This window comes from Natrix helvetica (assembly GCF_964273705.1).
Source record: "Natrix helvetica genome assembly, chromosome: 2".
In the NCBI taxonomy this organism is placed as follows: domain Eukaryota; kingdom Metazoa; phylum Chordata; class Lepidosauria; order Squamata; family Natricidae; genus Natrix; species Natrix helvetica.
Genome location: NC_138552.1, coordinates 193,751,216 through 193,776,677, shown reverse-complemented (window position 1 = coordinate 193,776,677; position 25,462 = coordinate 193,751,216). Strand labels below are relative to the sequence as shown.

At 42.3% G+C, this 25,462-nt stretch overlaps 1 protein-coding gene across 28 annotated transcripts in view; it reads left to right on the top strand.

Moving 5' to 3' along the window:
- The window catches only part of TRDN (triadin), a 286,138-nt gene that overhangs the window by 41,393 nt on the left and 219,283 nt on the right, over positions 1 to 25,462 (top strand). For 27 of the 28 annotated variants that reach the window (XM_081941060.1, XM_081941059.1, XM_081941061.1 and 24 more), the window contains exons 6-7: positions 21,206 to 21,265; positions 21,749 to 21,811. The exons of the other annotated variant lie outside the window; for it this stretch is intronic. In XM_081941060.1, the coding sequence (XP_081797186.1) occupies positions 21,206 to 21,265; positions 21,749 to 21,811 (123 nt within the window). The remainder of the gene's footprint in view (positions 1 to 21,205; positions 21,266 to 21,748; positions 21,812 to 25,462) is intronic. 28 annotated transcript variants of the gene reach the window in all.

Sequence of the window (25,462 nt, the reverse complement as noted above, 5' to 3'; positions counted from 1 at the left end):
AAGAGTATAGAAAAAAGTAACAAATATGATTAGAGGGCTGGAGACTAAAACATATAAAGAATGGTTGCAGGAATTGGGTTTGTCTAGTCCAGTGGTGGGCAACCTTTTTTTTCAACTGAGCCAAATCTCGCCAAAACCACGATTGAAATTTATTTGGAGAGCCGCTCTTGCTTAGCAACCAAAATTTTGGGCTCAATTGTGGTCATATGTTGTTTTTCTTTCTTTCTTTCATCTCTCTCTCCCACTTTCTTTCTTTTTTTCTTTTTCTTTCTCTCTCTCTCTCTGGCTCTTTGTCTCTCTCTCCCTCCCTCCTTCTCTGTCTCCCTCTGTCATTTTCTCTGGGTGTCTATCTGTCTGTCTCTCTCTCTGTATCTCTGTCTCTCTCTCCTCCTTCCCCCATCTCTGTCACTCTGTGTGTGTGTGTGTGTCTGTCTGTCTCTCACTCATTCACTTAATCACTCACTCTGTGTGTGTGTCTCTCTCTGTCTGTCTATCTTTCTCTCCCTCCCTCCCCCTCTCTGTCTCTCTCTCTGTTTGTGTGTGTGTGTGTGTGTGTGTCTGTCAGTCTCTCTCTGATTCCCTCCCTCACTCCCTCTCTCTGTTCCTCTCTCTGTCTGTCTGTCTCATTCACACACACACACACTGTGGTCACAGTGAGAGAGGGAATCAGAGAGAGACTGACAGAGACGAATCAGAGACGTACTTTTAGCTACCTGGCAGCTGCGTTTTGCCTTGGGGGGCTCCTCAGAACTTCCCAAGACTTCAGAGGGAAGTTTACAGCCCTCCCTCGGAACGCTTCGGAGGGAAGCTTCTGCAAAGGCGAGTGGAAACAAGTCTCCCAGGCTTTAATTTACCGAGCTGTGCGCACGCACCTGTTTTCCACGGTGTGGAGCAGCGGCGAGATTCTGCGCGGTGAGCGATGATTCCAGGGGCCATCCGGGAAGATGAGGAACGCGAGGGGGACCCTGCCCCCCACTGATGCCCCCCGGAATCATCGCTCGCCGCCCAGAATCTCGCCGCTGCTCCACACCGTGGAAAACAGGCGCGCGCGTACAGCTCGGCAAATTACAGCCTGGGAGACTTGTCATGCCCGGGCTTTTGCAGAAGCTTCCCTCCAAAGCCGAGGGGAGGGAGGGAAGCGGGCGCCCGGCGCACAGAAGAGCCGCATTAAAATGTGCAAACAGCCGCATTTGGCTCGCGAGCCGCAGCTTGCCGACCACTGGTCTAGTCTAACGAAAAAAAGTATTAAGGGTAACATGATAGCAGTTTTCCAATATTTGAGGGGCTGCCACAAAGAAGGGTTTTTTCTCCCAAACTAGACCATGGCTCCCTAGGTAACTTGTCTTGAATAGCATCAGTTTTAGCTAAGCACAAACAGACAACACCACCCCAAGTCCAGCAAAATTTGTGGATATAATGGAGAAGTTTTTTTTAGGGTACCAACTGCATATAGATGGAATCCAGGGCCACACTCATTATACTGCAAACTAGAGGATACAAAACTTTTGCGAGACCTATTCTTGAATATAGCTCGTCTGCCTGGATCCACACTGTATATTGGACATTAATACAATTGAGCGAGTCCAGAGGTATTTCACGAGAAGAGTACTCAACTCCTCTGCTCATAATAGAATACCTTATGCCACCAGGGTTGAAATTTTGGGCTTGGACAACCTAGAACTATGCTGATTAAGGTCTGACCTAAGCATAGTACACAAAATTGTCTGCTACAACATCCTACCTGTCAATGACTACTTCAGCTTCAACCACAATAATACACGGGCAAAGAATAGATTCAAACTCATGGTAAACCACTCTAGACTTGATTGCAGAAAATATGACTTCAGCAACAGTGGTGAATGCCTGGAATGCACTACCTGACTCTGTTTTTACATCCACAAAGCCCCATAACTTTAACATTAGACTGTCTAGCTTGGATCTCACCCCTTTCCTAAAAGGTCTTTAAGGGGGCGTGCATAAGCGCACCAGTATGCCTACCTTCCCTGTCCTATTGTCCCCATTTATTCGTACCCATTTCCTGTATTCATGTTCATGTTTATACTTAGATCAGTTATCTCATACATGTTTGACAAGCTAAATAAATAAAATAAATAAACAATAACTGCCAGCAGCTTCATAGGAATTTTAAAGAGCATATTATACAAAATGGAACACTGCAGGAAACAGCTAAATAGAAATACTTTTATTATTCATTGCATCAACATTCTTAAAGATTCTCTTCCTATATATAGGAATTTATACTTAGCCACAAATGTCATGAAGGCTGCACACTAGACACATTTATAGGAAAATGTCTTTGATTTCTCAATCAACATAGTTTTGATGACACAATAAGTAGTCTTCACTGCATTAATGATAAAGAGCTGACATTTAGGAAAGTACAACAGTTCTCTTGCAACCACTTACTCTTAAAATCTGCTGTGCAGATATTTTAATAAGTTTGTGTGGCTTATTGAATTGGTTATACTTATGTTTGATGTTGTTTTGTTGCACTTTATTGTGTTGTTTATACTTTTAACTATATGCTATTGTAGGAATCAAACTGAAGGGCTATTCACATTTTTCTACATAAATAAACATAAGCTTTCTCCAGATCAGTCTCATGGTGCAGATAGTTACTGTCAATTTGCCAAAATACTTCTTAATGCTGTTCATACCATAGATTTACTGCACTCAGTTCTCATTACCAATGATTTTGCAGCACAAGATCACACTAACTAAATTCAAGGTCACTTTTTTGGGAACACAGATTCTCACTTAGTTTCACTATGTAGTGCCTGGTGTCACATGAAGCTTAGCACGATGTCAGTACAGGCAAAGCTTTGTGATATCACTAATTCCTTCCCCTCTGATCAGGTAGGAGAAGAATGAGTGGAGCCAGTGGAAATACTCTTGTACTATATTGAACATAATTCTCATTTAAAAAGAATGCAGTGTTTTCTAAATCAGACCAAAGTTCAATTTGGATTTGGATCTGATGTCTCATAGTGGCCAGCTAGCTAACTTTCAACAGCTCACAATTGAAAGTAAAAAGGCAGTTGAATTTCCCAATTACTAAATGATTACCTGTATTCAATTTGTCAGTGAAGTGAAAATGCTTTGCCATTATTTATTACCAGGATATTTTTTCTAGCTTTGCAATCTAACCAACAGATCTGAAATTCCTTGAGGATCTCCCGTGTAGAGCTTAACTTCCAAGATCAGTCATAATTCAAATAGCCATACTGTGATTAGCATTCCTTTTGAACTGAGATTGACTCCTGAAGATTAAGATGGACGTATCCATACAACTTTCAGCAATTACAGTAATTTGCCATTGTTGTCTTCTCTAGACAACTCAGCTAAAGCTGGCCTTCATTCAGCTACTAGTAGATTTAACCCTGTTTAGCTTTCTGGATCAGCCAGATGATAATAGATAGATAGATGATATCACCTATTTAGATAGCTCATAAATAGGCCTATTGAACTTGAGGCCTTCTATTGTTGTTATTTTGAAGAATGTAAGTCAGTCACAATGTGAAAAGGATAACTACAAAATGATTAGGGTTTCTATCTAAATGCATTGTAAGGATCTGTTATTTTTGCCGTTTACCAAATCTGTAGAAAATGGTTTTAAAAGTGCTTTCATGCAGTGCTTTTTTAGATATATTGTCCAATAAAAATAATCAAAAATAATTCCTTCAAATCAAAGTATTTGCCTCTGTGGGAAATATGGTGTGTTTGACTTGCCTGCGGTAATATTTTCATCACTGAAGACTTCTGTAGAACTATGCACAGTGAGAAAAATGCTTAAAATTCTCAGCAGTAAATCCCTAATCCATGTTAAGTCTGTGTTGTTCACTTCCTCCAAACAAAATAGTGTTAATATTTGGACGCATCATAAAATCATCCCGTATCGAGTACCTTCTTGGTAAATAATGAAGTACTGATTTTAAGACCTACAGTTGTTTGCTTTTCAGTGATATAACTATGTTGTTCTACAATGGTTAAGTATATAAAAGAAGTCTACTTTGAATTTATTTTTCAGTAAAATGGAGCAATCTACCACTATAAGTTCCATCATAGCTCAACCCAGCTCAGGTACTTGTAACATAGAGATGCATTATCGATAGATTTTGGTTGAAAAAAATCAAGCAATATATGTCTGAGGAATTAAAGTACAAAAAGATGCATACTTTGGAATGTTGTGAAGAAAAGAAGCAAGTTACTAAGAATTGTCTATAAAATGAATATTAAAATCAAGTCTCATTTGAGAGAAGCTTGAGTCCTGGTGATCTCTTAGACATGGTTGGGTAATCTTGGAAATAGTATAGAAATTATTTGTCATTGCTTGCTTTCAGGATATTTTTCAACATCTTAGTCTTGGTTACAGATATGATATTGCAGGACTGCTTTTCTTTAGTTGTTTTTACCTATCCTATAAGATGAGACAAAGTTGGAATGCTTTACTGAGGGGTTGATATATCTTTTTATGGGATCTATGAGGTGTACCTCCTCTGCAGCTATGCTTACTCTGACCACATAGATCTTTAGGAAGGCACTTAAACCTGGCTCTTCCCAGAGACATTGAATTAGCGATAACGTGCATTTGTGCAAACCCACTAATTGTGATGTAGGTTGCTTCTTCTTAGTATAGTTTCTTTTTTTATTATTTGTTTAACTTGTTCTTATTTCTGCAAGTTGCCTAAAGTCATTGGTGAGTGGGCAGTCTTAGAATCTGACTCAGAAAACAACAGAAAAGAAAAAGCAGATTTTCTTGTGATTTTTTAAAAAACCTAACAGATAATTAAAGAAAAATAGATTCTGGCACAGACTATATTTAGACTGACCTAAATATTTACACATTTTTAGTGATGGTGATTCCAATTATTTTTCTACAGTTAAGATTTTTACCATAGATTCCTTGTTTAATTTGGCACACAAATGACTTAAAATTAGCACCACAGCACACCTCCCAACAGAATGACAGAGTGTAAATTCCATCTGTCATTTACACTGAGCATGTATTGAAGACTTTAAATTGTTGCAGGCCAGGATACTTTTACTTGCCTCATACATTTCTTTTCTTTTTTCCCCTCGCAAATGAGTTTGACTTGCTGAATTCACATTGCATTCTGTAGGTGTCGCAGCGAGCCTGCAACACACTCGTTGTCCGAGGTTCCCGGACTTTCCTTGTTGATAACTCCCGCAGGAGTGAATTTAGAGGGACCCTCGCAAGGGTGAGTTAGCCAATAAAGACACCACACCAGAAGTTTCTCGGAGTGAGAGAGCACGAAGTGCCCGGGGTGATGTTGTGTCCCCCGAACAGATCGCAGCAGACTCTTTTATTGAACAGTTTCATTCAAGCGGGGGGAGGTACACGCATAAGAAAATAGCATATCAGAAATCACAAGAAAGCATGACTCATCGCATACGTAACAGAAACTTAAAACTTAAAATACAAGAAAAGGAAACTTATCGTAGAAACGAAACTTAACATTAGTAGAGAAACGAAACCTAAATAAGGCTGGTAAATAGCTCTATTACACACCAGATATTAAAACTAGACAGCATATACTTTTATGGTTAAGCAATTATAACAAAATTTTCCTTATATATACATGGGTAGGCGATACGTGGCAGTTCTAAGGAAGCCTTGAAAGGTTATGTTCTCTTGGCCTATTGTATTAATAGCAAATGCTGAAGCCTGAACCAAACTTGTATCCATATGTCCTCTGTTTTTATTTTTTAAGATGGTCAAAATTCCTCTAAAGCTATGACATCCCCAGTGGATCCCCCCTCCGGGAGAGCCCGTAGGGAGCCAGTACACCTTTCCAAAGGAATGCTTTCTGATTCGGAGTCCTCATCAGCCTCAGAGGCAAATTCTAAAAGAGATCTTTTACATTCGTTTTCAACAGTGTGCTTCAGCAAGAGGACATCATCTCCAATACTGTTTAGTCGCTGTTTCAAGAATGCCAAAAATCTCCCCATAACGCATGGGCCAATTATACATGCAAGGAGCAACAAAATCAAAGGACCGGCTAGGGCCGAGAGGAGAGTAGTCAACCAGAGGGAGAGATTGAACATTCCCTGATACCACATGTGGGATTGGGAGCGTTCTCTCTCTCTGTCTTTCAATCGGGTATTTAATTCTGCCATAGAGTCAAGCACGATGCCCGAACTGTCGGTATAAAAACAACATTCCTCTTTCAAAGCTACACACAGACCGCCCTGTTTTAAGAATAGCAAATCCAAACCCCTTCTATTCTGTAAAACAACTTCAGATAGTGAAGTGAGAGAATTCTGGAGAGCAACCATAGATTGTTCGATGCGTTTGAGATCGGCATCAATTTCAACACTGAGCCTGCGGACGTTTTGGTCAGCCACAACCATTCCTGCGATACCCGTTGCCGCACCAGTGGCTCCTAGGCCTAGGAGAAGGGTCAGAGTCATAGTAGTAACCATTTCACGTTTTGTTCGTGGAAGGTATTGGGGTGTTTCCATGCGAGAAAGGAACTCATTATTAGAAAAAACAGACATTTTAGGGAGAAGATAAATCTGAATACAAAAAGCTTTTTGTGTATATAAAATGTCTCCACTGACACATGCAGTAGCGCCGGTGGAGCAGGCCCAAATAGAGCCATTGGAGGGGACAAAAAATTGACCTTTGTACCGTCGGGAAAGATCGGCTGTGGGAAAGAGGGTGTGCATAGTGGTCCATCCACCTGTGGAAAGCCCTAGTCTTGCACCAGGCAACCACAATTGGCAAAGGTGATAAGCATCAGAAGAGGCATTAATACAAAAGTGAGAAAAGTTAGAGGGTACATACCCAAGGCAACAACCTTGACCTTCAACTGAGGACACTGTTATAGAAGAATTAGACCACCGGCAAGTGGTATCTGAGGTGCTATTGGCAAAAGGTAAGGCAGAACCTATGGCTTCATAAAAAGGGGGTTGGGAAGACATACACAACCAACACCTAGTATCATTGTGAGGGAAAGTACGGGCTGCCGCGAGGGCATCACGCGCAGAGGAAACCAAAGTCACCAATGGATTATTGTTTTTAGTCAAGGGCTGTAAAAAGGGCGAACTAAGTTGTATGTTTGGGCCTACAGGTGGAGATGTTTCTAAAAACATGGTAAGACGAATTGTGAAGATATTACCTGGGTGACTGTTTTTGGAGTTATCATTTGACCTTCCCCCCCATTTTTTCCCTGCAAACCATTCAGTAATCGGAAGATTCCTGCTGTATGATGTATAGGTAACAGTCATGGGGTTGAGGCGAACACCGCAGCAGGCCCAATTGCTGCAGGAATTCCAAGGCAAATTGTTATCAGGGCCTAGTACAGCTTTGATATAGTCCGAGGTATAGGGAGCCGTCCACCAAATCTTTCCGGTTGACACACATTGCCAAGACTTGCAATACCAATCAGGGGTGGTTCCACATTTATCCAGGTGGGAGAGGTCTGTAAGATGTCCCGGGCAAATATACAGGCCTGGGCCAGTGTTCCAGACCTCTCGAGGGGAAGGGTCACATTTAGTCTTATGTTTAAATCCATGAGCGCCGACCAGCATTTCAGCAAAGTCAAAGGAAAGCGCAGGAAACCAAGGCCACAGAGTTCGATTAGAGATGGAATGAAGGATGTTTCCTTGAAAGTCCAAAATAGTCCAGGTATAGTTTACGGGACGATGCTGGTTCTGTTGTGCGTCGGACAAGGAGCGCCGCAAACGGGGAGCTGCAGGGGCAGAAACATGGGAAGAGGAGAAGGAGCGAAATACGCCAGGGGAAAAATAGGTAGCAGAGAGAAGGGAAACTTTCATGACAAAAGATCTTTCTTGCTTTAGGAAAAACAGGGAACACACGTAAGTGCCATAGTCCTCAGAGGAAACATTGAGAATTAACAAAGAAGTGGAACAAGGAGAGGATATTATGTAAGTGTTGTTAGAGGGATGGATCGGATATCCATCCTTTAGCCATGTCCACTGAGCTGGATGCAGCAAGGGATGGTGTTGTCTGTAAATAAGTTCCGCACGACCCCCGGAAGGGGTTTGTACTCGACAATGTGGAACTCTGATGTAGGCACTCAAACGTTCAAGAAGTGTACATTGAGGGAGTGGGACACGTGGATCAGGAAGAGTAGGAGACGCAGAGGAAGAAAAATTAGAGACGGAAGAGACAAGAAAGATCAAAGACAGAATCAACAAAAGGATCATGTTGCTTTTCTGATTGGTCGAGATGACAAGGGCGAACGCAGCGAGCTGGAACCCACAGAACTCGATCTTGTAATTGTACTGCTGCGTAGCCTTTCCCCCAAGTGATCAATTGAACAGGACCTCTCCAAGCTGGATCAGGAAGGTGCCTATAATAAACAAGAGGACGAGAAGAGGGGAGGGGAGGAGTGGAGAAATGTCTAGAGGCGGCAGTAGAGGCTGGGGATCCAGTTAAATTAAGAAAATTCAGAGAATACAAACAAACATTTAATACAGTTTGTAACGCCGGGAGTGACGGGGGGCTTACGCCTTTGGACCCCAAATGTCTGTCCAGGGCTTGTTTGAGGGTCAAATTTGCCCTCTCCACAATAGCCTGTCCCTGGCTATTGAATGGAATGCCAAATTTATGAACAATTGACCAGCGATGGCAAAATTGTGCAAAGGCAGAGCTTGTATATGCTGGACCATTGTCAGTTTTTAGAGTTATAGGACATCCCAACGTTACGAAAGTCCGAATACAATGATTTATAACTTGTTTTGCGGCTTCCCCCCTTTGCAAAGTAGCCATAATAAAACCAGAATAAGTATCCACGGATACGTGAATGTACTTCCAAGGGGCAAAGGATGGATATTGAGTCACATCCATTTGCCATGTCTCACAGGCACTAGTGCCCCTAGGGTTGACCCCTTGTGGGATAGCCGATGCCTGCAGACTACATGTTGGGCATTGTTGGATTATAGCAGCGGCTTCTTGATGTGTAATGCCAAACTGCTTGACAAGTGCCTTTTTGTTTTGATGGAAATAATCATGGCTTTCTCCTGCTGTTAAGGCATACAGGGAGGAAGACGGGTTGGTTTTACATGCCTCATCTGCCATGTGATTTCCTTCAGATAAGCATCCAGGGAGATGTTGATGACTTCTTATGTGTGCTACAAATAATGGATGAGCACGGAGATGTAACAATTCCTGGAGCTGTAAAAATAACTTCATTAAAGGGGCAGGGGCAGAGGGAGAAATATATACATCATAAATACAAGACACCAAATATGAAACATATAAACTATCTGTGATAATGTTGAGGGGCTGGTTAGGAAACAATGCAAGAGCAAGATTAAAAGCAGACAATTCTGCTTGTTGGGCAGATGACTGCGCCGTCATAGTACGAGTCTGCCACATTTCATGTCCATTGTCTTGCCATACACAGACACCCACAGATTTAGAGCCATCAGTGAACACAGTGAGGGCATCCCTAATGGGAGAAGAACTCACAGGAGTTGAAAAGAGAATGGGAACAGTCTTTAATATTTGTAATCGAGGATCTGGGGGAAGATGACAAGAAACATTACCATTCCAATCCTCTAAGGTATTTTGTAAAGCCTCTGAAGTTTGAAATAGGGATTCCCATTGACTAAGTTTAAACAAAATACAAAATACTAAATTCTATACCAATAAGGGCTTTTGTGCGTCTTCTCCCTTTTTCTAAGAGGAGAGCCATTTGTAGGGCTTTGGTGGTGATTGAAGCCTTAGGAGTGTGTGCCAAGTGTATCCATTCCAAGATATACATTTTCTTTTCCCAGGACAATTGAAAAATAACAGCAGTCAAAAGTGAGGGAGTGGATAAAATGGCGAATAAAAGAGGCTCATCGGGCAACGCCCTATCAACCCACTTATGGGTGAGAGCAGTATTAACCATAGACAAAGCAACCTTTTGATCTTGGGTTAGTACAACGGTATCTGATGGATGCTTGAGGCCAGAAAGCAGAAAAAAGAGGGGATAAAACATGGGTAGAAAGGGATAAATAGGGTCTGGCCCAATTAAGGGTTCCCAGGTACTGCTGGAGTTGAACAAGTGTGGTTTTTTCTGGGAGATGTAATGTAGGGAGAACAGGCATGGCAGCAGATGCCATGAGCTTATGACCCAAATATTGCATAGGATACTGGGTTTGTACTTTGTCAGGAGCAACATGAAGACCTGATTGGGTGAGAACAATATACAGAAAAGAAAGAGTTTGAGAAACAGTGCCTTTTGGACCATCAGCTGCTATTAAAATATCATCCATATAATGATAAACCAAAAATGTGGGATTAGCATCTCGATAAGGTTGCAAGGCCTTATCAACAAAATATTGACACATTGTGGGTGAATTTATCATTCCCTGAGGAAGGGCCTTCCACTGATATCTAGTGGTTGGCCTTGAATTGTTAAATTGAGGAATGGTAAAAGCAAAAAGGATTCTATCAGCAGGAGCAAGAGGAATGGAAAAGAAACAATCTTTTAAGTCTATTACAACCAGATCATAATTATGAGGGATTAAATTTGGATTTGGAAGGCCGCATTGTAAAGGTCCCATAGGCTGAATTATAGAATTAATTTTTCTTAAATCCTGCAGGAGGCGATATTTCCCGCTTTTCTTTTTGATAACAAAGACAGGAGTGTTATAAGGGCTGGTAGAATGCTCAAGATGTCTCTCCTGCAGTTGCTGAGCCACCAGTTCTTGCAAAATCGTGACTTTTTCTTGGGACATAGGCCACTGGTCCACCCACACAGGGGTGGAGGATTTCAGAGTGAGGGAAAGAGGGGAAAGAGACATACTGCAAGAGTTTCAAGGAATGGTCAGGGTAGCATGAAGTTGAGATAACAAATCTCTTCCCCACAAATTAGTATGCAAAGGTAAAATAAAGGGACGGAGATAAGCAGTGAAAGAGGAATGAGGAGTAGATGCAGTCAACCAAGAAGTGCTAACCTTAGCAGCCTAGGCACCTCCCACGCCTTGCACAGTAGACGCATCAGTGAGAGGCCACGAAGAGGGCCATTCAGATGTGCGAATGACTGAAATGTCAGCACCCGTGTCAATAAGCCCCGAAAAGGAGCGGCCGTTGAGAAGGATGGAAATTATTGGCTTGGCATTTTGCACAGGCTGTTGGAGAGCAAGAAGAGAGGGGTGATCAGGCGGAGGTAAAAGGATAAGGGTGGCAACAACAGTTTCAGCTTTTAAGGAAAAGCAACGATCTCCGATCGCGGCCAGAGAAATGTTTTTGAGAGAGTCCGAATTATATAGAAAAGGAGTGGCCACTACCTCTTCCAGGGTAAGGGAGGAATTAGGAAACAACAAAACAGATACATCGGGCGGAAGCGGGGCTAAAAGAGACACTTTTAATGGCATTGTGAAAACAGAACCAGGATCATCATAAACAAAATCTTCGGAAAGGCGAACAGGGAAAGCAAGGGAGGAGTCAGTGGCCAAAGTTTGCAAGTCAGCCTTTGAGGCGGGGCTAGCTGATTGCCCCCCCTCTAGTTTCCCGACCCATTGTTGTTAGCAGGTACATTGCGACAATGCGCCGACCAGTGATAGCAGTTTCCACATTTTGGACAGGGGGTTTTTGGCTTAGCATTTGGGTTAGGGGGAAAACCTTTTGATTTTCCACGAGGCGCCCCACCCCCGCCTGGCAAGCGACACTGATTTTTAAAATGACCAGGCTTGCCACAATTGAAACAGTTGCCATTACGAGCAACAGGAAAAACCTGAGAAGTTGGAGCAGGCGAAGACATAGTGGAAGTAATTGCAGCAGCCAAAGCCGACATTTTGTGAGAAGTTGTTCCAACCACACGACAGGCTTGTAAAAATTCAGCAAGAGTGACACCTGGTTTTCCACTCAAGGGTTGAATTACTCTTTTACAATCTTCATTAGCATTTTCAAAAGCCAATTTGATTAAAAGTTCTTCACGAGCAGCCTGATTTTGAATTTGTCGTTCCAAAACTGTTTGGAGTCGACTTATAAAAGTAGCATAAGGCTCAGAAGGTTCCTGAATTACTTTTAAGAAGGTTTGTGATGCGCGACCATCCGCGTCATCTACCTGTTTCAATGCACCCATTGCACACAGGCGAATGATCGCGAAGGCTCGGCGCGGGCAATTTTGTTGTTGAGCCAGAGTGGTAAAAGGACCTGTGCCCCTAATGTGATCAGCCAAAACACCTTGAGGCAAGCCTCGCGTAATTTCAGCGTCCGCCAATTTATTATATTCAGAAAACCAGATGACAAACTGAGCAGGGGTTAGCAACATTGAAAACAAGGACTTCCAATCATAAAGCAACATAACAATGTTAGTATCCATGAGTGAATCGAGCAACCCCATCACGTAAGGAGAATGGATGCCATAGGAAGTGACAGCTTCTTTTAAATTCTTTAACACACGCACATTGATGTTTTCATGCATTGGCTGTCCCCCCGCTGGGTTGAGAGTCATAGGATAAGCCGAAACCGAGGGTTCCGTTTTTAAAGAGAGAGAGGAGGAGGCAACTAGAGCAGAAAAAGTTCCCGCAGCCGTATCCATATCCATGGAGGAGCAGACGGGAGCAGTGGGAGAAGAAGCAGTAGCCTCCGCAGGGGGAGCGGAGGAAGCCACCGAGACTTCAGGAGCCTCATAGGGAGGAGGTGAAACCGTCTTTGGAGGTTCACCCGGAGTTAAAGAAGCGGAAGTATCTTCCGAAGGAGAGTTAGGATAGAGAGTTTGAAGTGTTGCCATGATAGCCCTCCAGGTAACTAAAATGTCTGATGGCGCTTGGGGAGCTTCGTGAAGAAATGTCCCCAAACGCGTCCAGGTAGCCTTCCTAAGGGTACCTTCCTCTGGATAAGCAGGACATTTCTCATGAACATAAGACAAAAATAAAGCAATAGATTTTTTAGAAAGAGGATAAACAGTGGTGCCATTAACTTTTTGCAAACAATTAGCCTTCTTCACTAGAGTGAAAAGTTCGTCCTTATGCCCTGACGAAACTTTGGAACTCGAAGAGCCCATTACTTACTTGTGCACGTAGCCTCTTCCAGGCGAGAAGTAACAGGCGTGAAGGAGGTACACTTTTAGACAAAAGTCGTACCTTTGTGAACGCAGAAAGCCGAATCCCGGACGAGCCCCCAGATGTCGCAGCGAGCCTGCAACACACTCGTTGTCCGAGGTTCCCGGACTTTCCTTGTTGATAACTCCCGCAGGAGTGAATTTAGAGGGACCCTCGCAAGGGTGAGTTAGCCAATAAAGACACCACACCAGAAGTTTCTCGGAGTGAGAGAGCACGAAGTGCCCGGGGTGATGTTGTGTCCCCCGAACAGATCGCAGCAGACTCTTTTATTGAACAGTTTCATTCAAGCGGGGGGAGGTACACGCATAAGAAAATAGCATATCAGAAATCACAAGAAAGCATGACTCATCGCATACGTAACAGAAACTTAAAACTTAAAATACAAGAAAAGGAAACTTATCGTAGAAACGAAACTTAACATTAGTAGAGAAACGAAACCTAAATAAGGCTGGTAAATAGCTCTATTACACACCAGATATTAAAACTAGACAGCATATACTTTTATGGTTAAGCAATTATAACAAAATTTTCCTTATATATACATGGGTAGGTGATACGTGGCAGTTCTAAGGAAGCCTTGAAAGGTTATGTTCTCTTGGCCTATTGTATTAATAGCAAATGCTGAAGCCTGAACCAAACTTGTATCCATATGTAGGAAGTTAAGTGATTCCTTTTAGATTGCTTTTAACTAGTGTTCTTGTAATATTTTACACAAGAAACTGTGTAAGTGGGAACATGAACTAAAAGTTGTAACAATTATAAATTCTTCAGGTTGACTATGGTGTATGGCAGTGGGGGTTTCAAATTTTTTTAGAACTTCTTTTGTGGGTGTGGCCTGCTTTGTGGGAGTGGCTTGCCAGCCATGTGACCGGGTGGGAGTGGCTTGCGAGCCATGTGACTGGGTGGCCATGGCCAACTTGTAAAATGTGAAACTCATTTAACAACGCTCTTGTTTAGCAACCAAAATGTTGGCTCAGAAACTGGCATTTGAAGCACGCAAATCTTAAAGCTGTCAAGTTACAAGACCCTTGCATCCCTAACCCTTTAGAAAAAAAAACCCATGGGTGTTCAAATGTGACAGCTTTAAGACTTGTGGACTTCAACTCCCAGAATTCCTCCTCCAGTCATGTTGGCTCAGGAACTCTGGCATTAAAGCTGTCAAGTTACAAGACCCTTGCACCCCTAACCCTTTAGAAAAAAACCCCAGGGGTGTTCAAACTTGAAAGCTTTAAGACTTGTGGACTTCAGCTCCCAGAATTCCTCCTCTCGCTCTTCATCTTGATGATGTGCAGACGGGCAGGGGGTAGGGAGCTGGAACCAGTTCTAAACGGCACTGTAGATTTGAGGAACCTCTTCCATGGGTGGCCATGGCCAACTTGTAAAATGTGAAACTCATTTAACAACGCTCTTGTTTAGCAACCAAAATGTTGGCTCAGAAACTGGCATTTGAAGCACGCAAATCTTAAAGCTGTCAAGTTACAAGACCCTTGCATCCCTAACACTTTAGAAAAAAAACCCCCATGGGTGTTCAAACTTGACAGCTTTAAGACTTGTGGACTTCAACTCCCAGAATTCCTCCTCCAGTCATGTTGGCTCAGGAACTCTGGCATTAAAGCTGTCAAGTTACAAGACCCTTGCACCCCTAACCCTTTAGAAAAAAACCCCAGGGGTGTTCAAACTTGGGTACGCCCGGTCGTTTGTACCAACCCCCGCAGTCTAGGTGGTCAGGAACTACAGAGCCAGGGCCTGCGGCTGATGCTTTGCAATGCAAGGTCCGTGACCAACAAGGCCCCCTTCATTAATGAGTTGATCTCTGAGGGGGAGCTGGACCTTGCAGGGATAACGGAGACCTGGTTGGGCCACGAGGGTGGTTTACCCCTCGTGGAAATGTGCCCACCGGGTTTCCGTGCATTCCATCAGCCTCGGGCCCTGGGTAAGGGTGGTGGGGTGGCGGTAGTTATACGGGATGGTCTAGAGCCGAGGGAGTTCACTGTCCCTCAGATACCCGGGTGTGAGTCCCTAGGTGTGAAATGGGGCCCAGGGAGGCAGTGGGGTCTGCTGATTGTATACTTGGCTCCTCGCTATACATCAGTGGCCCTGCCCGAGCTCCTCGAGCTGATCTCAGAGACGGCGGTTGAGATCCCCAAGCTTTTGGTTATGGGGGACTTCAACCTGCCGTCGACGGGAGCAGCATCTGAGGTGGCTCGGGAGTTCATGGCTTCCATGACAGCCATGGGCCTGACCCAATTAATTCAGGGCCCCACACACGAAGGTGGCCACACACTGGACCTTGTTTTTGTATCTGAGCAGTGGACGAGTGATCTGGGAATAGGGAATTTAGTCGTTACTCCCCTGTCATGGTCAGATCACTCATGTCTCCGGCTCGACTTCCCTGGCGCTATCCTCCACCGCGAGGAGGCGGGGCCAGACTGTCCAAGCTGGTACCGCCCCAAGCACCTGATGGAACCGGATAGGTTCCAGACGGAGCTTGGGCCACTACCTGTAGCCCTGACCCACTCTCTGTCGGAGGACATAGTGGCCGCCTGGAATAGGGTGACGGCTGGGGCCTTGGACCGGGTTGCGCCTTTGCGACTTCTCCTACGGCAGCGACCCACCCGAGCTCCTTGGTATACCGAGGAGTTGAGGGTGATGAAGCGCCATAGGAGACATCTAGAGAGCAGGTGGAGGTCCTCACGCTCCAAGTCTGATCAAACACAGGTAAGAGCCTATTTACGGACCTACCTTGTGGCATTGAGAGCGGCCAAACGTAGACATTGTGCCGCTCTTATTGCGTCCGCTGATAACCGCCCTGCTGCCCTGTTTAGGGTGACCCGCTCCCTCTTGTCGCAGGGGACGCGGGGGGCACCCTTGCAGGGAAGAGCAGAGGAGTTTGGGGAATATCTGCAGGACAAAGTCGCTCAGATCTGGAGCGGATGGGCCCCCTCCAGTGGACCGGACGAGCCGTCAACAGTGAGTCTTGTGAGACCATTCTGGGAGGAGTTTGACTCTGTTGCCCCCGAGGATTTGGACAGGTTGCGTGGACGGCTGCGACCCACCACATGTTCAATGGACCCATTTCCCTCCTGGCTGGTACTGGCATCCTGGGAGGTGACACGAGGCTGGCTTCTGGGCCTGGTGAACGCCTCATTGGGTGAGGGATCCTTACCAACTGCCTTGAAAGAGGCTGTGGTGAGGCCCTTACTCAAGAGGCCTTCACTTGACCCAACGGAGCTAGCTAATTATCGTCCAGTCTCCAACCTTCCCTTTCTAGCGAAGGTTGTTGAGAATGTGGTGGCACAGCAATTTCCGTGACACCTTGACGAATCCGAATATCTAGACCCACACCAGTCCGGCTTCCGACCCGGGCACAGCACAGAGACAGCCTTGGTCGCGTTGGTTGATGATCTCTGGAGGGCCAGAGATAGAGGTTGTTCCTCTATCCTGGTCCTATTAGACCTCTCAGCGGCTTTTGATACCATCGACCATGGTATCCTATTGCGCCGGCTGGAGGGGATGGGAGTCGGAGGCACCATTTTGCGGTGGTTCGGCTCCTACCTCTCCGACCGGACGCAATGTGTGTTGACAGGGGGGCAGAGGTCGACCCTGAGGCCACTCACTTGTGGGGTGCCGCAGGGGTCGGTCCTCTCACCCCTCCTGTTCAACACATATGTGAAGCCACTTGGGGAGATCATCCGTGGTTTTGGGGTTGAGTATCATCTGTACGCTGATGATACTCAGCTGTACATCTCAACCCCAAACCACCCCAACGAGGCTGTCGAAGTGATGTCCCGATGTTTGGAAGCCGTCGGGGTCTGGATGGGGGACAACAGACTCAAACTCCACCCCTCCAAGACTGAGTGGCTGTGGCTACCGGCACCTCGGTTCAGCCAGCTGATTCCATCGCTGGCCATAGGGGGCGAACAATTGCCCCCTGTGGAACGGGCGCGCAATTTGGGCGTCCTCCTAGATGCCCGGCTGTCAATGGACGACCATGTGGCAGCCGTGGCAAGGGGGGCGTTCCACCAGGTTCGCCTGGTGCGCCAATTGCGCCCCCTTCTGGACCGGGATGCCCTACGCACAGTCACTCATGCACTGGTGACGTCTCGCCTGGACTACTGCAATGCTCTCTACATGGGGCTTCCCTTGGGACGCGCCCGAAGACTGCAGCTAGTCCAGAACGCAGCCACGCGGGCTGTCATGGGGAGTACTAGGTACTCCCACGTAACACCTCTCCTGCGCGAGCTGCACTGGCTGCCTGTGGTTTTTCGGGTGCGTTTCAAGGTTTTGATCACCATCTTTAAAGCGCTCCATGGCATAGGGCCTAGTTACCTGCGGGATCGCATCTCTCCACACACATCCCTGCGGCCAATTCGCTCTCACAGGGAGGGACTTCTCCTAGTGCCGTCCACTAGGCACTGCCAACGGGCGGCGCCAAGGAGTAGGGCCTTCTCTGTGGTGGGCCCAACCCTCTGGAATGACCTCCCCCCCGACATTAGAACCACCACCGACTTCCGCTCCTTCCGACAAAAATTGAAGACACACCTGTTCCGATTGGCTGGCCTGGCATAATCATAACTGCTACCTCCTGGCAAACACATTTCTTAACTGGTTTTTAGGGGAATTGTTTTTTAAATTCAATTTTATGGGATATTTGTTGGGGTTTTAAATTATTTACTCAGCTGTACAGTTCTTTAAACCTTTTTATCCTCCTTCGTATCTATTTATCTATTTAATAATTTTAATTGTTTAATTTTATAGTTATTTATATGATGTATTTCCGATATGGACTGTACACCGCCCCGAGTCCCTTGCGGGAGAGGGGGCGGTCTATAAGCGCTCAGTAAATAAAATAAATAAATAAATAAACTTGAAAGCTTTAAGACTTGTGGACTTCAGCTCCCAGAATTCCTCCTCTCGCTCTTCATCTTGATGATGTGCAGATGGGCAGGGGGGAGGGAGCTGGAACCAGTTCTAAACGGCACTGTAGATTTGTGGAACCTCTTCTATAGAAGAGGTTAGAACTGGTAGGAACCCACCGCTAGTGTATGGTCATGTATTAAGCCAAGTAGACATACCTTCTTGGGAAGGAAATGGTGTCAAGACTCGTAAGAGACTGAAATGCCTTAATGAACTGAGAAATAGGATATTTCAAAAAGTTAAAATAAGCATGTTAAGATACTGTTCTCATTTCTAATGAGAAAGAAAATAGGTAGATGATAGTGATTCCCATTACTATCTGATGAGGCAATTCTTTTACGTAAATGTCTTTTGCCTTATACCTCTCTTCTCAACTGTTTTATGCAGGGAAAATATCAAGATACTGTAATTATTATTATTTTTTACAGCTTTAACATTTTACAACATTAACATCCAAGATTTTTTTACAGTTTTATATTTGTTTGGATATTATCAAAGACATTAATAAGTGTGAGATTTATCTGGTCACTTAATATCCATCTACTTTTGTTGAAACAAAATGTGTACTTTTCAGTTCCATATATTTTAACAGATTATATGTCTGTATTCCACTGGATTGCATTGCATTTACTATATTAGGTAACCTTGGGCCAATCACTCTCTTTCAGTCCAGTTCACCTCACAAGGTTGTTGTTGTGGGACAAATAGGAGGAAGGTATGTTGGATAGACACACTGCCTTGAGTTATTTGTAAAAATATAAAGATGGGATATAAATAAACAAATAAAACATTACTATATGAACACATCACATGTGGTGTAGCCATTTGCAAAGGTAACAGATTGCGCCACTAAAACAAAAGTAAAATTGCTGAAGGAGTTGTAGCAGTGCTGTAACATCAATTGATCAAAGATTTTGTGTGATATATTTTATTAAAAAGCTTTCCTTTGCATTGCATCTAGTGTTTGTAGCACACTAGAATTTTTTCTTTTTGCATTTTAAACCTGGAAAACATTTTTCTGAACTGTTTTTGGACATAATTTGTTACTTCTGTGCTTTTCACATTTGGCATTACATGGGCTATATAGATCAGCCAAAAGTATTGAGAATCATATCTTGACAAATGGTATCTCAACAAGCTTTTAGTTTACAGGATATAAAACAATTATTTAACTACAGTATAAGTACTTTGTATCATGTCATCAGTGAGGAAACTTTAAAAAATTGGCAATTTAAGAAGCTGTGGATTTCCCCCCTTTTTTTGCTGTTTCCTTGTAGCTAATGAAAAAGGAGCAACGGAATACATTTTAAATACATACTCTCTCACAATAATTTAATAAACTGTGGTGCCATCTCATGAAGAATCGAGGTGGTTGCCTTGGTGACAGAGATTATCCTTGCTGCTGAAGGATTCTGGCAGTTTTCTAAAAATGAATTCATAATATTTTGGATTTATTAAAAATATGCTTTTCTGATGGAGATAAATTGCATCCTTTCAGCTGGCCATGTAATGCTTCTACAAAAATACAACTGCTTTAGCAACTCAGCAAAAAGATATTATGTGATTAGTTGGAAATTAAAGTGCATGCTATTTTAAAAAGTGAAAGGAAGCTTCGGAGAATGTGATTCATTCCACATTACATTTTTAGCATTCCTTTAGGTTGCTGACTGCCCATACTAACCTCCAAATAATTTATGTAGGATCCAGTCTCCTTGTCAGCAGTGCTACATTTTGACAGCCTTGCATTTTGGAGAAAGAAATCCACAAAAAATATATATGGTATATTAAACCTAAAATAGATTGAGCAGGGTTTTTGTAAAACAACACAAAACTCTAGCCAGAAAGTGGATGCCATTCAACTCACTCTACATCAGTTATCCACTTGCTGTTTCTGGCCACTAAAGGTGGCAACTATGTTTGCCACAGATGACTGACCTTCTTATAAAACTCTATCAGCATGACTAGGAATTGACCATCATGGATTAATGATTAGGTTAAATGGCCTAGACTTCAACCCCCCCCCCCCACTTCAGCTATTCAGGTGACCCATTAGTTACTTCAGTTTCTCAGATTTCAAATTTTAAAAAGAGCAAACTTCACACACAGAACCCAGAAGGAACTTGCTTCTTCTTTCATGGTGAATAACTAGAAACTAGTCCTAGAAACTAAGGAGAAATTTCCTGACAGAACAATTAATTAGTGGAACAACTTGCCTCCAGAACTTGTAAATGCCCAACACTGGAAGTTTTTAAGAAGAGATTGCATAACCATTTGTCTGAAATGGTATAGGGTTTCCTGCTTGAGCAGGGGTTGGACTAGAAGACCTCCAAAATTCATTCCAACTCTGTTATTCTATTCTATTCTATTCTATTCTATTCTATTATTGGCTGCTGACTGAAAACTCAATAGCACTAATTTTGAGCAGTGCTTTTTTCAAAGGGTAAACATATTTATTTATGAATCTTTATTTATATCCTGCTTTTATTATTTTTATAAATAATTCAAGGCGGTGTACATACATAATATGTGTTTAGTGATATTAGTTGGTCAAGATCCTCTGAAATCTTAACATCTTGTTGGTACTCACAGAGGCAAACAATTCCAGCTCTTAAGAAAAATTCAGTTGGCTCACTTTTTAAAGCAAACTTGCTCATTTCATACTGTCTGAACCACCAGAGAAACCACAACATATTGTACGTGTTATTTTCCAAATTTTGTGACCAACAATCTGTAAGGAAATGTATAGGAAAGATAGTATATCATGGAAATCTAATATTTATAATTAGAATTACATATGAAAATGTCTGTATGTGCCAGTTTCTCCCATCAAGAGTTATCACAAAGAATAGGTCTAAAACCAAACTTGGAATCTGATTGAACTGGAATGGTAAAATCCATTCTGTTGCAATCTGATTAGACGCAGAGCACCTTACCCAAGGAGATTTTTCTTCACATCTTGGGTATATTTTCAGGCAAAGCCACTGAGAGAAACAGCAAAATGTATCACTATCACTGGGAAAATGGCTCAGAGCAGTTCCATTACATTTCTCTGAAAGCCAATTCTGAACTGAATGTTGAGGTTTTACCTTAAGTGGTTTTGTTTTGATGGAATACATTTTGAAAGCAGAAATCCTACCAAGAGCAAAGTATAAGGAGTATCTCTATACTTCAAACATAATATTCTAGTCATTATGGCTCTGTAATGTTTTCTCTGTTCCAGAAATCCAGATAGACAAGGCTGAAAAAATAGAGAAAGTAGAAAAGAAGCCAACACCAAAAGGTAATATTATATCTATTTTAGTATGTATATATTCTGTGTTTGGCAGATCTGGTGTAGCACTCTCTTGCACCAACACATACAAAGGGGTTATAGTCAATGCCCTCAACAAGCATAAAATGCAAGCCTTGAGACCAATTCTACCAGAAAATGCATTTTTTGTAGCCTAAGTTATCAAGCAGAATCAAATGCCTGATCAACATGGTCTCCTCTCATTTTTATTGGAAAATAATCCACAACAGCATACAGGGGAAAAAAAAAACCCTATTCATTCCTATTCACCCAACCCCAAATTGTGGATAGTTAAAATAGGACTTATCAGGGATAATGTCTTATCCATGGTGAGTATATAATTGATCAGAACTTCCTATATTTCAGTTGTGCATTTGTCAACTTTGATGTATTTGCACTGGACCTCCTTCACAGTGTTCAAACCACAACAGTTTCCTTTTCCTCTAATTAGCTAGTTTTCTTCTTTGCTTGTAGAAATTCAGAAAGACAAGGAAAGGGAAAAGGAAGAGAAAATAGAAAAGAAACTACCACTCAAAGGTAATTAGTTTCATTTATTTTATCATCCAAATGTTTATATACAAGAAGAACATACAGAACTGCACCAAACTTTGGGAAACAAAGACAGTTACATGAAGGGTAAAGTTATATAAAGTTTCACAAAGCAAACCTTTTGCACAATAGATTTTCCCATGACTATATCACACATCATTGATCTGCTCTGGGAGAGTAATAGGTTTGGTAGTTGTTTCATCAGCTCACTCATAAACACCCCTGAATATAATCTGTGATTAAAATAATAATTAGACAACTAACAGCAGATGAAAGCTTTAAGGATACCTTGAAGGAAATGCCTATATATTTCTCAGTCAGTTATGGTGAAGAACTTTATAACAAGCACGTGAAAGCAGGACAAGAAAAAATGGATTGAAACTAATAAAGGAGAGAAGCAACTTAGAACTGGGGAGACATTTCCTGACAATTAGAACAATTAATCAATGAAATGACTTGTGTCCAGAAGTTGTGAGTTTTTAAAGAAGAGATTGGACAACAATTTGTCTGATGTGGCATACACTTTCCTTCTTGAGCAGAGGATTGGACTAGAAGACCTCCAAAGTCCCTTCCAACTCTGTTATTCTGTTATTAGTTTAGCAGTTTCTTCCCATGGAGGCTAATCAGATAACAAAATAATGAAGAATTATAGAGTGAAAAATCTCATTGTTTGAAAAGTTAATATCTTGGCTAAGTCTTTATGAACACTTCAAATAAAGATGTCTTTGTTAACATTTGCTGGTGTTTTTTTTTCTTTCTATATTAATAAAGTATTCTGAATATATTACCTTTGTCTATACAAAAGCAGACCTTTTTTAATATGAGTGTTTAAAATCTTTATAAGATTTGTTCTTTCTTTATATGTTTCATTTTCTTTTTCTTACTTTTCTTATTATTTTTATCATATTACACTCTGAACATTGGAGCTATTGCATTGATCAGAAATGGCACTAAACCACGGTAGAACCTTCTGAGCACCGGTTTAATAGCACAAAGCAAAATGGAAGAAATGAAAGCTGGCAGCGTCATTTGAGTCTGCAAATGCTGAATTTTTTAGCCTTTTCACCTGGATCGCCATCGGCTGACCCATTTCTGCCAGGGCCACCTGCTGCTGTCTGCCATTTGCTAAACTGAGCCCAGATTAACTTTTGACATTTGATTGCAGCTGCTCTCAAAGCTGCAGTGGCTGCACTTAAGAGCTTCGAGATTCTATTTAATGTGTAGTGGGCAGCAGTGGGCAACATGTAAATAATTTATTGCGTGTCCAATTCATTCCACGCTTGCAGGAAGACAGCAAATTGTTTGCCCCAGGCTCACTCAAACTATGCAAATTAGTGCTTAATTATGGCTATTATCAATATGGTCCTTCCTGGATTATCTCAGTCTTGAAGAGAATAGTGTGGAGAAAACCAAATTAGGAAAAAAGAAATATGTTTTAATTTGTGCCAGGGTGTTAATTTTTAATATGAATGTGTATGTGTACACACACACACACACACACACACACACCAGAGGTGGGTTGCAAATCCCGGCGGTACCGGTTTGCTCATGCTTGCTCAAGTGCTCGTGGTTGCTCATGTCCTTGTTCCGGGCAGGTGGGAGGAGCCTCCCACTGCCGCCACTACCAGGCCAAACCGAGAGCAACCCACCTCTGAACACACAGATTATTAAAAGCATTGCATTGCAAATATGCCAGTTTAAGACAATAAATGTTTTGCTTCAGGTTTTTTAAAAATAAAACCTACATTAGTTTGAAGAATTGCTAAACATAACAAAAGAAAGAAAAAGAAAACACAAATCTTTGTAAGTGCGATTTTAAAAACCCAAATAGATCTATCCCAAAATCTCTGTCTTCAAATAGTGATAAAGGGTAATATATTAGGAATACTTTGTTAATATAATTAAAAATAGAAAGCAATCTTTAACTGAGGTGTTTTAAGCCTTAATATATCTATATCTATATCTATATCTATATCTCTGTATCTATCTCTGTATCTATCTATATCTATCTATCTATCTATCTATCTATCTATCTATCTATCTATCTATCTATCATCTATCTATCTATCTATCTATCTATCTATCTATCTATCTATCTATCTATCTATCTATCTATGCCTAAATGCTGGATTAGTAAAGCAGTGATATTGCTTCTGCAGATAGTACCAAATTACCTGCCCCCTTTCCTTATTTACAGTTTGCTGTTGTTTTTATAGATTTCTCTATATTCTTGCTAATGTCCGAACACTAACACTACAGGACTGTACAAGGCCATGCTTTATCTCATGGAGGCACTTTGCTCCACAAAGGTGATTTCCTTTGTAAAATTGCAGGTGTGATAATATTCATGTCACTGAGCTGAGGAGGCCGTGCAACCATAGACAAGGCTCTTTACATTCTTCTAAAACCTTATCAAGTAGATAAGTTTTCAAAGCAATACTCTTCACTTCAGGAACCTTAGTAGTTGTCAGGCGTAACTCCATCAACAACCAAGAAAGAAAACTCCCAACTCCATTGTTTGTGGATTAAAATACTTTTACTGGTTATGAAAAGATAGCAGCGAAAGTAAAGCAAGATTTGAGCCAGAAAGGCACGAACAAGTACATATCAAATGATAACCCAGCCCCTTCCCTCCAACAACCCCACCCCAGTGTCCAATCTGCAACTCCAATAGGTGTCATGCGGATTGCATCTCCAAAAGGCATCATCATGTTGGTATGCAGGATGGTTGGCCTTGACCAGGACCAAACACTAGCCACCAGCATGCACAGAAGATAGTGAGAAGAAAACTCCCTTTTCCATATCACCTCCTGTACCATTTATTCCCATCCCAAATACTATGCCCCCACCCTCCCCATTTATATGGCAGCCAATAGCAAGTAAGCGTAGCAGGGGTTGACATCAGGTCAAGATGTTTCAAACAGGTGCTCGAAACAGACCACTGAAGTGAAGCATTTCTTTGAAGCTTTGCATAGCACCATCCTTGAAAAAGTCAACTCATTTTCAGCAGACACTCTTTTTTTAAAAATGTGCATTGGTAGCAATGTGACAGAGGCCACGCAGAAGAATTTGGGGGTGGGGGAGGGAAATAGTGTGTGAGTCTAGAAGTTTACTAAATTAAAGTAATCATGGCAAAATGATATTTCATTTAAAAAAAAAATCCCCGTGTAGAATTTTCATGGAGATCATAGTGGGACTGGCCTTGGGTTAATAAACATAGGCCTGTAATATATGGTTGACCTTTTTTTTAGTTTGATCTGTTTTCATTAAACTAGAGATGATTATCTCTCCCAGAAGAAGGAGAAAGTGATTACTCACTTGCATAATTCTAATGTATACAAATGATTTTAATTTAAAACTGCTTGTATAAATTAGAATGCCATAAAACAAAGCCAAGCAATATAGGTATTCCTACAATATTGTACACAGCCTCCGGCTCATGGCAACTGCATTTAGAGGCAGTTAAAGGCTGAGCAGGAAATGAATGGATTAATAATATTTTGGTATATGTCTAAGGGAAGCCAGGCAAGGGGGCTTCTGCTCTCAATTTAATGCTTCTACCCAAAGTATTGCATATGATAGTAGCTTCAATGGCATTTGGAATTGTTTTCTGAGATTAATTCTCAGAGTGCCTAAAAG